At 43.7% G+C, this 15,236-nt stretch overlaps 1 protein-coding gene across 1 annotated transcript in view; it reads right to left on the bottom strand.

The window, feature by feature from the left end:
- The window catches only part of ERGIC1 (endoplasmic reticulum-golgi intermediate compartment 1), a 141,519-nt gene extending 126,730 nt beyond the window's left edge, over nucleotides 1-14,789 (bottom strand). Inside the window, exon 1 of the mRNA XM_053303679.1 lies at nucleotides 14,639-14,789. Within this exon, the coding sequence (XP_053159654.1) occupies nucleotides 14,639-14,658 (20 nt within the window). The 5' untranslated portion in view covers nucleotides 14,659-14,789. The remainder of the gene's footprint in view (nucleotides 1-14,638) is intronic.
- Nucleotides 14,790-15,236: the final 447 nt, after the last annotated feature.

Raw genomic sequence — 15,236 nt, forward strand, 5'->3', positions numbered from 1 at the left:
TCTCAGCCATGAGATGTGGTGACAGCCAACAACCTGGATGGCTTTAAGAGGGGTTTGGATAATTTCATGGAGAAGAGGTCTATTAACGGCTACTAGTCAGAGGGCTGTAGGCTACCTCCAGCCTCGGGGGCGGGGTGCCTCTGGATACCAGTTGCAGGGGAGTAACAGCAGGAGAGAGGGCATGCCCTCAACTCCTGCCCGTGGCTTCCAGCAGCATCTGGTGGGCTACTGTGCGAAACGGGATGCTGGACTAGATGGGCCTTGGGCCTGATCCAGCAGGGCTGTTCTTATGCTTTGGACCTTTGGAAGTTATCAGATGAGCCTCTCCAATGACTTTATCTGAATTTTTACTAAATTTATGGGGCAGTTTGATGGAATGGAAAAGGAGCACTATGGGGAAGCCGCATTAAATACATTCGCTATTTTAAGGGAAATGTACAGCTTTGATTAGCAACTGATGCCAAAAATTATGTCATTTCCATTAGGCAACAACATTAGAACAAATAAATACACACATTATGTTGCTAGATTGTCTTTTTCCTTTACCAGCCAACCAGCCACTTGGTTACATCACCACAGAGAAAAATATGTTCAAGGAAGAGGAGTTGTATTCAAGGAGACCAGCCAATTTTTGGCCTGAAAACTAAAAGCAAACGAAGTAGTGAATATATGCAACAAACAGAATAGCTACCGGTTGACTCTTAGTAGTGAGGACAATTAAAGCAACAGGCACCACTACACTAATGTACCCTACAGTACTTAAACATCCTCTGAATTTCACTATGCCTTTATTCAAGATAGTCTATCTCCAACAGAATTAATTGTTTTTAAATACAACTGACGTTCATGCCATTCTGAAACAAGCCAAAACATATTTTATTGTCTCTAGCTCATATTGTTTTCTGAACAACAACAATAAAATAATAGCAGAAAGGGTGGAGGAATGGCTTATTGAAGATACAAGATGTACCTGTAGTACAAGGACTGGCGACATGTCTGTGGACATTTTTTAAGGTCCACGGGCAGCTTCAGAAGCCTCAGCTGGGGAAACCTTGGGGCCAGTCAAGCAAGGAACAGGAGACTCTGAAATCGAGTGAGGCCTGGCAGTGGGGACATGAGAGACTAAAGGGCATTGTTGCTCCTATTGGACAGGGAGTTCTGTCTCCTGCTACCCACCCTGATTGGCCAGTATCCATACCTCAGTGGCCATAGGCTTGACTTTCTGCAGTCATTTAGCTCTGCCTGCATCTTTCTTTCTTTCATTAATTTATTTAAAATATGTTCACCCCTCCCCTCCAGTACACTACTGCTCTGAGCGGCTCACAGCACTAATAAAGTAAAATATTAAAGTGTAAAATATGTAAAGTAGAATATTAATAAAATTAAACCAGTTAAAAGCCCAGGCTAAAACCAACCTCCTTGTCTTGCAATTAATTTCCTGATGGCACTCAAGACCTGCCTTTTTAGCTGAAAGACCACACTCTCCCACATAGTGTCCAATAATTTTGTCAAGTATTCATGATGCAAGGTGGTGGTACTGCCCACTGCTCAGTTATTGCTTGAAGGTGGCAAGCATCACAGGGATGTGGAAAATACAGCAGTCCCTTCACATTGGAAAATGAGATATTTTTAAACCTACTGTACAAAGGTCCAGGACAAAAGAATGAGCCCCACAGCCCATTGAGGTTGTCTGGAGAGGTTCGTCTCCAGTAGCCACCAGCTTGGCTGGAGGCCACAAAGGGATTGGTCTTCTCAGTTGCTGCCCCAAGATTGTGGAATGCACTCCCTACTGAAATATGATCCTCCCCATCTCTGGTAATTTTTAAAAAGCATTTGAAAACCCACCTCTTTACCCAAGCTTTTTCAGCTTTTTAAATTTTTAGGTTTTAATCTGTTTAGACTTTTAAAATTGTTTTTGTTTTATGTATGTTTTAACTTCTTGTTATTGTTAACTGCCCAGAAATGAAAGTTTGGGGTGGTGTTCAAATTTGACAGAGACAGACAGACAAAAGTCCAACTCCTGTTAATTTATAGCACTACAAAGGCAAAAGTGCCAAGGCACTCAGTGACTTATTCCACTCAGTGGAATAACCTGCCCAAGCTTCTTCACCAAATCTATGAGTGGAATAACCTGCCCAAGCTTCTTCACCAAATCTGTTAAGCAGACTGAAAAGATTATCCTTTGATATCCATGTACATGAAGCAAAATACATGGGGGGAAATGGTGGATTGGTTAAATTAAGGCAATTTTAATCATCCAAGAAAAAAGGCAGATTTAAATAACTGGTTTAGATAATTTTTTCCATTTTATAATGCCTACATTTCCTGAAAGAAGCATGTTTGCTACTTGCTTTCTAGAACTGAAACATGTAGGAATTGATATTTCGTTTAAAAGTTTTTCCATATATGTATACAGGACCACCTAATGGTGCAGTGGGGAAGCAATATGCCTGGAGGAAGAGGCTGTTGGCTCGAATTCCTGCAGGTGTGTTTCCCAGAATAGGGGGCGCTCATATATCAGGCAGCAGCAATATAGGAAAGTGTTGAAAGGTATCATCTCATACTGCGCAGGAGAAGGCAATAGTAAACCACTTCTGTATTCTACCATGTAAACCACATGGCTCTGAGATCACCAGGAATCGACACCAACTCAACTGCACAACCTTTCCTTTATAAAGGGCCATACAGTGCTAAGTTACTGAAGGAATGTCACTTGAACTATATACATAAATTACTATTATTTAGAATATTTATAAATTGTTTTTCAAAAAATGTACTCAAAGTGCTTTACACAGCAAAAAACTCCAAAACTTTAACAGCTCACTTTCACAAGGGGGTTCACAATCTAAAAAAAGAAGAGGCAGAAGAGAGATACCAGCAAACAGCCACTAGAAGAGGTGCTATGCTAGATGAATAGGAACAATTGCTATCCCAGATATAAGAGAATCACAATTTTAAAAGGAACCTCTTTGCCCAGTTAGCGAGGCACTGCATTTAAAATGCACACAACACTTCATTAACTGATTTTCCTCCAGTAATTTAGCACTGTGTATGTCCTAGTAAGAACAGGAAAAACAGGCAATGTCAAACTACACAAAAGCATTATTGGATATACCATAAGAGCACAACCAGCTATAAAAATACTAGAGATGTGCACAAATTGTGATTCAAAGGGCAATACACAATGCATCCCCTGCACCTTTAAAATGGAGGAGACCAGGTGCATAGCTGCTCCCCCACTGCTTGCCGCCACTTCCTAAATCAGCGGTGCTCCTCCCAGCTATCTGGGCGCACCAGCAACACTCTCCCCCAGCATGAGTGGCACCCATGTGCGTGGAGGTGTCACATGGGGGCAGCTGGGGGAGAGCGCCGCTGCGGCAACAAGATAGATGGGAGGAGCACTGCTGATTCAGGAAATGGCAGCGAGCAGCGGGGGGAGTAGCTATGCACCTGCTCTCCTCCGTTTTAAAGGTGCAGGGGTTGCGTTATGAATTGCCCTTCGAATCTCGATTCATGCACATCCCTAAGAACTGCTACTCTTTATCAAGGACATATGTTTGTCACAAATTCTAGTTAAAGTACAATGCTGCCCAAAATGTACATACTGCAATCAGTTCTAGAACTAATGTGTACAATCTGGAATGTGACAACGGTTGCAGGGAGGATACTCTCAAATACCTTATGTACATACTGCATTACCTCAGGTCAACCACAGCATCTGGCTTTCAGACACGTATATGGCCCCTTTCACTCACATTTTGCTGAGCCAATATGGAGGACAGAGCTATCATTTTTCAGCCCACCAACCAATAATAAAATTCTGCCAGAGTGTCTTTAATAAAAATAGGAATCTGAATTCAGTTAGACAGAGATTCCTGCAAAATGTATATCAGCCCAAGATGAGAATCAATTTTATAACTGAAGGCTGTTCAAGAAGCAAGATTATTAATATCATCGCTACAATTACAATTAAAACTGTTTATCAGGGAATGTCTAAATATAATTTCAAAGTAGCTGTCTCAGACCCGATGGGGAGCAAGTCAAAAGTCCTTGATGAGTTGTTGTTTTGAGAGAACTGAGAGTCAAAATGTGAGGTGGCTGATGTTTATAATGAATCACAATTCTGTTAGGTTAATGTAAACCTATAGACATTTATAGAACCCACTCAGAGAGTCAAATGGTTTGTCATCTATTACACTACTGCCTGACCAAAAAAGTAAATATATATATACTTAATTTAGGAAGCCTTTCTTTGTACACTTGAGCAACCTGTATAACCAGATTAAACAGAGATTCATCACATCACCATTCAAACTGGTATCTCTATATAAAAAGTTTCTGTATTTTACTGACAAGTTCTCTCATGTCACCAGCTTGCTCACCAATTTTAGTACTGGTCACCAACCACAAAGTGACTATTTAAAAAACTGTTTGAGAAGCAAAGTAAAATTAGCAGTGTAGTCACTGCAAAATGATCCTAATACATTAGTGTGTATTGGATAAAATAATCATTAATAGTCACTTGACATTTTGCTTTTTCCATTACCAAAACCACATTTTATATAATCTCTCTCACACACACACTCCCATCAGCATTCCCACTCATTGTTACCCACCCCTTCTAAACAGATTCAAAAGATTACTATAAGCATGTTACCCTGGAAAGAACATCATCACATCACATGTCATGACATCATAAGTGAGAATTATGGCATTTGGACATTAAGACCCACCCATTCCCCCCCCCACACACCCTTTCTTTGTTATGGCCATCAGAAAATAAGGTCAATGAGACACAGATAAATATGATGTGTCCAGGACACGTATATCCAGGGCTGACAAGAGAGAGGAGGAGCCGGTACAAATTACTGGGGCCCAGCGGTCCAGAAGGGGGCCCGGGGCCTGACTGTGCTGCATATGTTGCCTCCTACCTCCACCGACTATGTTGCATATGTTGACTCCTGTGCTTGCCCTGCCACCGCCATGAGGCCGAACCGCCAATCTTTAAAATAATTCTAGCCACCATGGGTGCGGCCGGGCAGTGGGTGGTGAGCCAAGCACACAAACACACAGACCCTGGTGGTGGCAGGCAGAGTGAGAGCAGCCGCTGAGCCTGACCATCTGCCGTGCCTATGCAGTTTGAATAGAGTGTCGATGCTCTAGTCAAACTGCGCCGGTGCACTGGAGCACCTTGTAGTTCTCTCATAGGCTGCCGGGCCAAATGGTCATGCTCTGCAGCTGCTCCCGCTCCACATGCCGCCACCACAGGGGGGTGCTCGGCTCACCCCCCACCCCCCTGGCCGCGCACATGGAGGCTAGAATTATTTTAAAGACCAAAGGGCCCCCAAAAAATTTCACCGGGGCCTGAATCTGCTTTTGGCAGCCCTGTGTACATCGAATGGGAAGTGGGGGCACAAGGTACAGTGCACAGAGGATTCAAATTAACAGAAAAGTGTAGCTCTTTTTGTAAAATGACAATACATAATGAGGCTAGGGCAGCCCAGCCCAGGCTTGGCTGCTCATCTGGAGAGCCGGGATCGTCCCAATCCTGGTGCCTTCGCCACGCCAGCCTGACTTTTAACCCCGGCCCTTAACCGGGGTCATGTGTGCCTGCAGCCCAAGCATACACAGAGCTGGGCACCTAGAGTGCCCAGCTTGAGGGAGAATCCCTCGACGCACTGCGCTCCTCACATCGTGCGGCTTGGGTTTCCTGAAGGCCAGGACTCATGTTCCCGGCCTCTAGAGATTCGCGCTGCTGGGAGCAGTGCAGATCATGTGGGCATGTAGGCCACGTGTCACACAGTCCGTTATCGATCACCGGGGGGGGGAGGTAGATTCAACTCTGCCTCCTCAGCCTCCTCCTCCCCGCAGCCCCCCCTCCCCGCCACTGCCCCAGTTGTGTGTATTACCTCATCGTATTACAGATGACCTTGTCAACATAAAGCGTCACTGGGCAAATACTATGCACAAGCTACATCTTCCTACTATCCTTACCCTCACTCCCTTCTATTTATTAGAAATTTTATTGATTTTAAAATGTGCATCTTGCTTTTCAATACAATTCAATACAATACAATTCAAGGTGGCCAACGATGAAAAATAAAACAAAACAAAAAATGCAGCAATAATCAACTTTAAAATACCACAAAAACAGTTCTGTTACAAAAGAGGGGATATTTCTCATTACCCACTTTCTCTTTTGTCCCATGAATAATTTTATAAATGTCTATCACATTGCCCTTTAGTCGTCTTTTTTAAAAAACCCAAAACGTCCCAAATGCTTTAACCTTTCCTTGTAGGAAACATGCTCCAACCCCTTGATTATTTTGAATGATTTTTTCTAGCTCTACAATGCCTTTTTTAAGATGTGAGAGTCACTGAAAGAACCATCTTGTGCCCATTTCTTCTAAAAGAAAGACATCACATAAATATCACAAATTGCTGCAGTTAAAGTTAAAATGCCTAATCACCAATCACAGTCATTAGATATATGAGAATACTAAAGCAAATAAGTACAGCTCATTTCACAGGCAAAACTATATAAGACAGAACTTAGCAACAGCTGTTTTTCTCACTCCAAAAAGAGCATTGTCACGGTAGGTACAGGACCAATATAAAAAAGCTCAGAGGTCCTTCATAGAATCCGCTTAATACCAGGCGTGTAGCTATAATTGAGCAAATGGGTTCAAAGAACCCGAGGGCCCCAGCTCCACCCCTTCCTATTTTCTTCATTATCTCCCTACTCTGAGGGGCTGCCAGGGAGAGGGGTGACCATGGGTCCCCTCTGCCCTAGCTACGCCCATGTTTAATACATAATTTCTGCTAACAAACTATCCTGCATTAATGTGGTCAGTAAAAAATGCAGGGAAAGAACAAAGAGTTAGATTGGTAAAGTACAAGTTATCAGCCTGGCAGCCTAACTCTGTTCTCTACAAAAGGCCCGTTTGAGAGCCAAACCCTCTTTCAAATATGTATTTTTCCATTAACCGTTGATACAAGATCTAAATGCACTGACAGATTAGTTGCAATTTATGCTCAAGAATAAGAATACTTCTAAATGTTGGCCCCAACCCCAAGTGATCGGAGAAGTGTTGACTTGGCTCCTGAATAACTACCACATAGGAACAGACAAATATTTTAAAACACAGCTCTCATGGAACCTGCCATCAGCAAGTTATATTAATAATCCACAGGAACATCTGTCTGCCCATTTGAGGGATACACCAACTGCAAACCTAAATGTATCACTCACGTAGAACTAGTGATCCGTGCCTTTGCCCCAATGCTGCCTATGTGCAGACTTCTGTCTCAAACACCATCTCTAGTGTTTGAGAGTCAAGTCTCCTTACTTGACACATAAGCAGAGGGGTATCTATGGAGTTGGGGAGCCTGTATGCAGGGAGAGTCTTTACATTACGTATTTACTATTTGTCTCAAGGCTATATTTATTCCATTTCTATATCGCCCTTCCAAAAATGGCTCAGGGTGGTTTACATAGAGAAATAATAAATAAAAAATAAGATGGATCCCTGTCCCCAAAGGGCTCACAATCTAAAAAGAAACATAAGACAGACACCAGCAACAGTCACTGGGGGTACTGTGCTAGGGGTGGATAGGGCCAGTTACTCTCCCCCTGCTAAATAAAGAGAATCACCACGTTAAAAGGTGCCTCTTTGCCCATTTAACAGGGGTCATATGTGGCCATGGAATGTGTGTGCCACTTATCCAGACCAGTAGGGTCTCCAAATGCAGGCTGGCCCACAATTTATGGTCACCAAGACCCTGTATCTTCCCTTCAATGAAATCCTGAGCATATTCATTCAGTCCAGTCAATGTGTTCAACGGGGCTATACCAGGCAAGTATACCTAGTACTATAACCTTAGTCCCTGACTTGCACTATGCCTTTGCACAAGCTCAGAGACAATCCTCTACTTCCTGAACCTGAATCTGGAAAGGGGCATGAATAGAGTCTCTGCAGATGCACTGGACTTCCAAGAGCATTGGAAGTGTTTGGAGAAGGCAACAGAGATTGACCCTGCAATTTTGCTGGACTTCCAAGAGCATTGGAAGTCCAGCAAAATTGCAGGGTCAATCTCTGTTGCCTTCTCCAAACACGGGCGCTGAGGGAGAGAAGCAGGACATTACGACAGCTGCTCAGTGTTAACACAGTCAGAGCATCTCTGCCATTCCATGCCAAAAAAGCCATCTCCAGCTTCCCTTCTGGAGCTGGAGAAAAAAAGCTAGGACTTGTTTTGAGCGCCTCTGCCACCCATCATCAGCTTTCTTCAACAACTTGGAGCTAGTGAAGAGGCCAGAGATCTGTAGGTGCAGTGTGCTCTTTGAAGTGCAGCACAACTCCAGGGGATGATCCCCACTCTCTCTCCAACTCCAAGCTGGGAAGAAAGGCTGGGGCTCTTCTCATCACCTCTGTCAGGCGGAAATGGAATGCTAAGCATAGTGAGGTTGGCAAGTAGAATTATTATTTATTACTTATTACATTTCTAGACTGCCCCCTCCAAAGGCTCTGGGTGGTGCACAACAAGTTTTAAAAACATAAAAACAAACACCATTTAAAACACAATACTTAAAACAATTTTAAAACAGTTCAGAACCATTTAAAACCAATTAAAAATACTTAAAACACAATTGAAAAACCTTGGAAGGCCTGGCCAAACAAGTAAGTTTTTAGGGCTCTCTTAAAGGCGAACAACAAGCCTGAATTACAGATATCTGCCAGGAGTGCATTCCATAGATCAGGAGCAGCTACAGAGAACGCCTGGCTCCGAGTGGCCACCAGACTTAACTGAAGACGAAACTGTAGGCTACTAGGGGACTGACACCTCCATACAATATAGGAGGACTGGTTCTCGTGAGCATTTATTGGGTAGGAAAAGCATCCTGCCCAGCTTCTGGAGATGTGCACATTCCTGATTTTTTGATTGAGTGTGAGTAAAAACCTAGCTAGGAGGAGGGGAAAGTGATCATGCGAGAACCTCCGACTTCAACTTCATTAAACAGCTAGGTACAATGGCGCTGTCCTACCCAGCACATGGCTCCCACACAATCATTTCCCCCTCCTCCTACCACTGTTCCCTTGAAGGCATGCGCATGCTCACAAGTTTTCAGATGTCCGCTCAGTTCATTTTAGATCCCACTCAGGTTGAATTAGGAAGTCTCCGGTCTGAATGCATGTATGCACACAGTGCCTTGATATTGCCACCCAAAACGAAACTCATTCAGCACAGAGATGAAAAAAAATCAGAGGGACCACTACCTCCTTCCTAAGTTTTTACTTGCACATGATCAAAAATCGGGGGCGCACACAGCTCCCAAAGCTGGTTAGGATGTTTGTCCTCCGCAGTTTATGGTTGTGAGAACAAGCCTAGTATTTTCATAGTTTTTGGAGTACAGCACTGCACGGGTGCAAAGAAGAGTCTTGATCCTGGCATTGTGGACAGGACGCCATCCATGGCGGGCCCTCCCCCACTACTACTTGAGCAAGACCTTGCTGTGCATTGGCAACATTTCTTCTACATTTCCTTAAGTTCTTTGAAGGCATGAGGAGCTGGAGCTGCGCAGCTGTGCCAGGCCAAGATGCCAGTGAACAATGTTCTACTGCCATGAGGGATCCTAAGCACAAGTTTATACTCATGCATTCCTTCACATGAAACTGAATTGGAATGTTTAGGCATACAGATATATTAAAATTTCACAGACTCACAATTTTAATAGCAGTTAGTAAGGGGATCTTGAAAAGGAAGCCATTCAGATTCTAGCTTTTCTCATTCTGGGCAGCAACAGGATCCTTGTGATAGCTTAACACACCAAGTAGCAGGGGAGCATGAAAAAACAAGCTTCTCTTTGTGATCTCAAAAGGTGTACGTAACCAAGAAACAAGCAGCCCTTTCTTAATACAAAGAGATTATGCTGATGATAGCATGAACAAGACTGGTACGGGGATGGCGGGGGGGGTGGTGTCAACCAATAATCTCTTTAGCCCAGGACCAGAAATGAGTTAAGAGGAAATTGGCCTATGTAAGCCTGACAAGCTTGACTACTGCAATGCACTTTTACAGGGGAAAGCCCTCCAAGTGTGTTGCAGTAGTCAAGCATGACTACTTCACTGCGTACATAGTGCAGCAGCTTTTCTATTGTCAGGAGCTGGGTGAAAACACCAGTTTATATTTCTGTACTGCTATAGACTAAACTAAGACCACCTTAATTGGCTCAGCGGGGAAATGCTTGATTAATAAGCAAAAGGTTGCCAGTTCAAATCCCCGCTGGTACTATATCGGGCAGCAGCGATATAGGAAGATGCTGAAAGGCATCATCTTATACTGCACAGGAGGAGGCAATGGTAAACCCCTCCTGTATTCTACCAAAGACAATCACAGGGCTCTGTGGGCACCAGAAGTCAAAATCGACTTGACCGCACACTTTACTTTATAGACTAAACTAATGACAATGGGTACAGCAACCAGACTCAGAACTGATAATGAAGACACTGAAGTGGTGGGTAGCTTCTGCCTTTTAGGATCGACTATCAACAGTAAAGGATCCAGCAGTCAAAAAATAAGACACAGACTACCACTTGGTAGAGTTGCAATGAAGGCTTTGGAAAAGATATTTAAATGTTGTGACGTGTCTATACCTACAAAGATTAGAATCGTTTGGACAATGTTTTTCCCCGTGACACTCTATGGGTGCAAAAGCTGAACTTTGAAGAAGACAGATAGAAAAAGTATTGACGCTTTTGAACTTTGGTGCTGGAGAAGACTTTTGAGGATACCCATGGACAGCCAGGAAAACAAACTAATGGATCACAGAACAAATCCAGAAATTTCACTCGAGGGAAATCCAGAAATTTCACTCGAGGGATAAATGACCAGGCTCAAACTATCATACTTTGGACACATTATGTGAAAACCCAGCTCCCTTGAGAAGTCCATAATGCTGGGGAAAGTTGAAGGAAAGAGATGAAGATGGCCAGCAGCAAGGCGGATGGACTCGATTACGACAACAACGAATGCACCACTGAGAGACCGTAAAGGCCAAGTTGAAGACAGATCATCCTGGAGAGACTAACTATGTGGTCGCTAAGAGTCAACACCGACCTGACGGCACTTAATCAATCAATCACTGCTACAGAAATACAGTACAAATCTTCTTGGCTAAGCTAATTCGGATAGAAACAATGGTTTCTATTGAAACACGAACAGGTAGACCCATGCCTATCAACAAGAGGACCAAATGGCTAGGGAATGAAAAAGTTATATAGGGCGACTATTCTAATATGAAGCTAAATGCACAAGATAAGTACTGTATAATAAACATCAGAAATAATAGGTGATAAGACAGTCTATCTGGTTATATTGAGTTATTGGCATATGTAATAAGGCAGGAAACCCCTGCCTTTGTTCAAACTAAAATGTACAGAAACAACTCTTCTGCTAAATTCTAGCTGAGCAATTCACACTGAAGTCTCACTTTAAAGTTTATTTGCTGTAAAATGAGGACTTTCAGGTCAACAGTAGAGTGTCCTGGGAGGCAGAGATGTCCTCCCACTGGCTTCTGTATAGTGCATTTTTTGTTGTTGTTGTTGTTAGAGTTGTGCCCATTTATTCTTTTGCACAGAAATGGACTTGTTTGTTCTATATAGATAGCAGAAGGGAATTATTGGCACCTAGCAGCAAATATCACATTGAAGGATGAAGAAGTGAATGAACCCCTGCTATTTTGGACGATATGAGCTGGTTATCTGGTCCTATGCAGTGCTCTCTCTAACTCGTGTGTATGTGCATGCACCCACACAGTTTTTGATATTTGCTCAGTTAATTTTAGATCCTGCTCAGGTTGAATCAGGAAGACATATGCACACATGCTGCCTTGATACTGCCACCCAGCACAAAACTCATTCTGCACACAGATGGAAAAAAATTAGAGGGAACACTGTGTTAACACTGCCTGAGTCAATATGGGGACAGAGCTAGCCTCTGTGTTTGTGCCTCTGCCATGCGGCCTGTTATCGGTTAGTAGCTAATGCAGGTTGGAGAACTGCCTGTGAACAAGGGCAGGCCTACTACCAAGCCTAGGAAAGAGATGCCCAGGATGGGCTGTAGAACACTGGGTGGTTTTTTAGACTGTGAGCCCTTTGGGGACAGGCAGCCATTCAATTAATTAATTAATTTCTGTATGTAAACTGCTTTGGGAACTTTGGTTGAGAAGTGGTATATAAATTCTTGTTGTCTTTGTCTTGGCTGGAAGCTGGAGGTGACAACCACTGGTGTTATGTCACATTCTCTTCTGGGTCTGCCCTAGGTTATTCCTGGGTACTGATCTGGCTTTAGGCCAGTAGTTCCGAAAATATCTTCCCCACTGAAACAGCCCACATGATAACAACAAGAATGTGCCATGAATGAGCATGTCTTTACATCCTCTCAATGTGTTGTTTCTTCTTCTTTAAGCAAATGATGCAGATTAGATATTGTGTACATCTGCCTAATAAGAAAGCATCTCCTGTTATCCAGGTCTCTTTGCCACTGTTGTCTTGTCAAAATTAATACAGGGTTTTCCCATCCCCAATTTATTTAAAGTGGCATGAGCTATTAAACAGAATCCTCTCACTTCCTTCCGCAACACTCCCAAGCACCCTCAGTAATAACGCAACATTATATAATATATATTATAGGTTTGGAACAGTCTCAAATTCCTACACATCTTCCCACTCCTTCAAAACTACACCAGCTGTGCCAGTAGCCAGGCCACCACACCTTCCCTCTATGCCTGCTGCTTATACGTTGACTTTGATCCAAGTTATGTCATAACCTCTTGGGGCAGGGAACTCACAAAGCACCAGGTACAGCGAGGTGTTATATAATAATAATAGCATAGCATGTTTTCCTTCGTAAGGACAACATCCCCACCTAGGCTCCCCCCACCCCGCAGGGAGAGATACAAACACCTCTAGTAAATATCCACAAAGGTGGTGTCCTCTCAAGACACAGCTTAGAGAAAGTTCTTAGGGAACGGCATTGTCTTATGAGACGAGAGCAAATGAGGTATCAAAGCTTGGCTGTGGAACCCTTTTGCAGCAGGCAGCCCAAGACAGGCAACCAGAAAGGCTCTTTGAAAAGTTACTATTTATTTCACTGAATTACAGAAAATGAATTATTTTAGGGCAATACTAACCAAATGCTAGAAAACTGTAATGTTCCCGTGAATAATAGTTTTGTCAAGCTAAAACAATTGCTATCTTTTAAATATCAACATAGCTTAAAAGAACAAGTATTAACTGGTCCTTACTGAGATCCTACAAGAAAACATATTAACAACTGAAACTAACGAGGATGAATTAGAATGCTATTTAGCCACAATAAGGTGGTTTTTTTAAAAAAGCATAAGAATTCTTTTGTGTAACAGAAACATGAGAGATGAAATGGAGAGAGGCAGGACCTGGGAAGAGAAGGCCAAAGGAACATAAGATAAAGCAATAAGCTTTTAAAAGATTTTTTTAAATGAGAAGAAGGGCAAAAAGGCAGATCTGGAGAAGAGCACATCACTTTCTAGGGAGAGGAATGACAGAATGATGCTGATAAGTGCATGACATCTTTCACTGTCATGGACACAATGATAGTACAACCAGTGTGGGTGATATAATAGCAAGGATCACTTCTGCTTACAGCTGATAGGATAGCAGCATGCTACTCAAGAGTGCAATTAGAATGGGAGTCACCTACACACCAAAGTTGCTAGTGGTCCCTTATTCTAGCTTTTCTGTCACAAAAGTGCTGCATTCTCTTCAAACCTACTATTAACTTTCAGCACTCGCTCCTATCTTATCAGGACATACTTTCTATTACTCTGAAGAATTCCTGATGGTCTCCTTTTAACCAGCACAGGTTTATCTTGAGGCCCAAAGAAGCTTCCCAAGCTTCATAACAGATATAGTGCATTTCCTTTAACTTGCATTACTTTCAGATTATTCTGACTTCCATTAATTTACCTGGGAATAATCTCACTGATCACAACAGGACTAAGCAGCCACGCAAAGAATTGTACTGTCAGTCAGTCATCTCAGTTCATCCTTTATTATCTTAGTCAGCAACTCAATTTGCTAGAAGATAGCTTTGAGAAGGAGATGGAGAATAATGGGCTAGCTCTACCCAAATTTGGGAGCTAAGCACAATTCCCCACCCCCACCCCAGATACCCTTCAGACCCTTCTTATTTTTACATTGGTAAATATGACCCAGGCAGCACCTGACTCTGGAGCTACCGATTACTTACTCCTACCTTGCGATAATGGTGCAAGAAGAGAAACTACCATTCAATGTTAACAACAAAAGTGAGCTTTCTCCTACAAGCTCTGCCTGATTTTGCCCGGTGTGTTCCAATGCAACTGTGCTTGCCCAGAACTACCTTCCCCACCCCATCACAGAGGGGCGCTCTGCATTTGGAGAATTTGTTGGTTGTGTCCCACGCGCTGATGGGAGAGGGGGCAACTTCACAGGCTAGCGTGGGGGTGGGGGGCAGCGTCCCCCGCGCTGCACCGGATAAGCTCTTCTTCTGCCCATACACCAGGGAACCTTCTTCCTCATTCTCACCCCCACCACCCCCGCTCCCAGGTTTCCACACTCACCTCCTGAAGTCAAAGGGCATGTTGGTGGCGATCGCAGCAGCACAACTTCCCCGCCCCCCTCCTCCCCAGGATCGCAACCTCACTCGTGCCGGCTACAGGGGCAGGAAGTGACGGGCTGAGCCCGGCCAGGCTGGAGGACGCGCAGCACACACTCATTGGGCGGCGGAGACCGGCGACCGCGCCGCTTCCGCCGCCGAGTTAAAGGGGACAGGCAGGTGGGCGCAAAGGAAGAGAATATGAAGGGGTAGAGGTTGCTGCTGCTGGGACCCTGCAAAGGAGCGGCGTGACTACGGGTAAAATGAAGCACCCGAGATGGAACTATTAACTCTGTACGGAGCCTTTGTGAGCACGCCTGTGTGGATTTGACTTTCGGAATCGGAAAGCTGTGTGTTAATGACAGGTGGATGCGTGTGTAGAAGAGGCTGGTTTATATACGTCCACGGCTGCAGTCCTGCATGCTTCTCAGGCGTGTGTGTGCTCCGAAGAACATGCCCGGTTGAAGGGCTGAGAGAGACTCCTGCCTGCAACCTTGGAGAAGCCGTTGCCAGTCTGTATGTAGACAATACTAACCTAGATCAATGGTCTGACTCAGTATATG

The sequence above is a fragment of the Hemicordylus capensis genome, chromosome 2, assembly GCF_027244095.1.
Source record: "Hemicordylus capensis ecotype Gifberg chromosome 2, rHemCap1.1.pri, whole genome shotgun sequence".
Lineage (NCBI taxonomy): Eukaryota > Metazoa > Chordata > Lepidosauria > Squamata > Cordylidae > Hemicordylus > Hemicordylus capensis.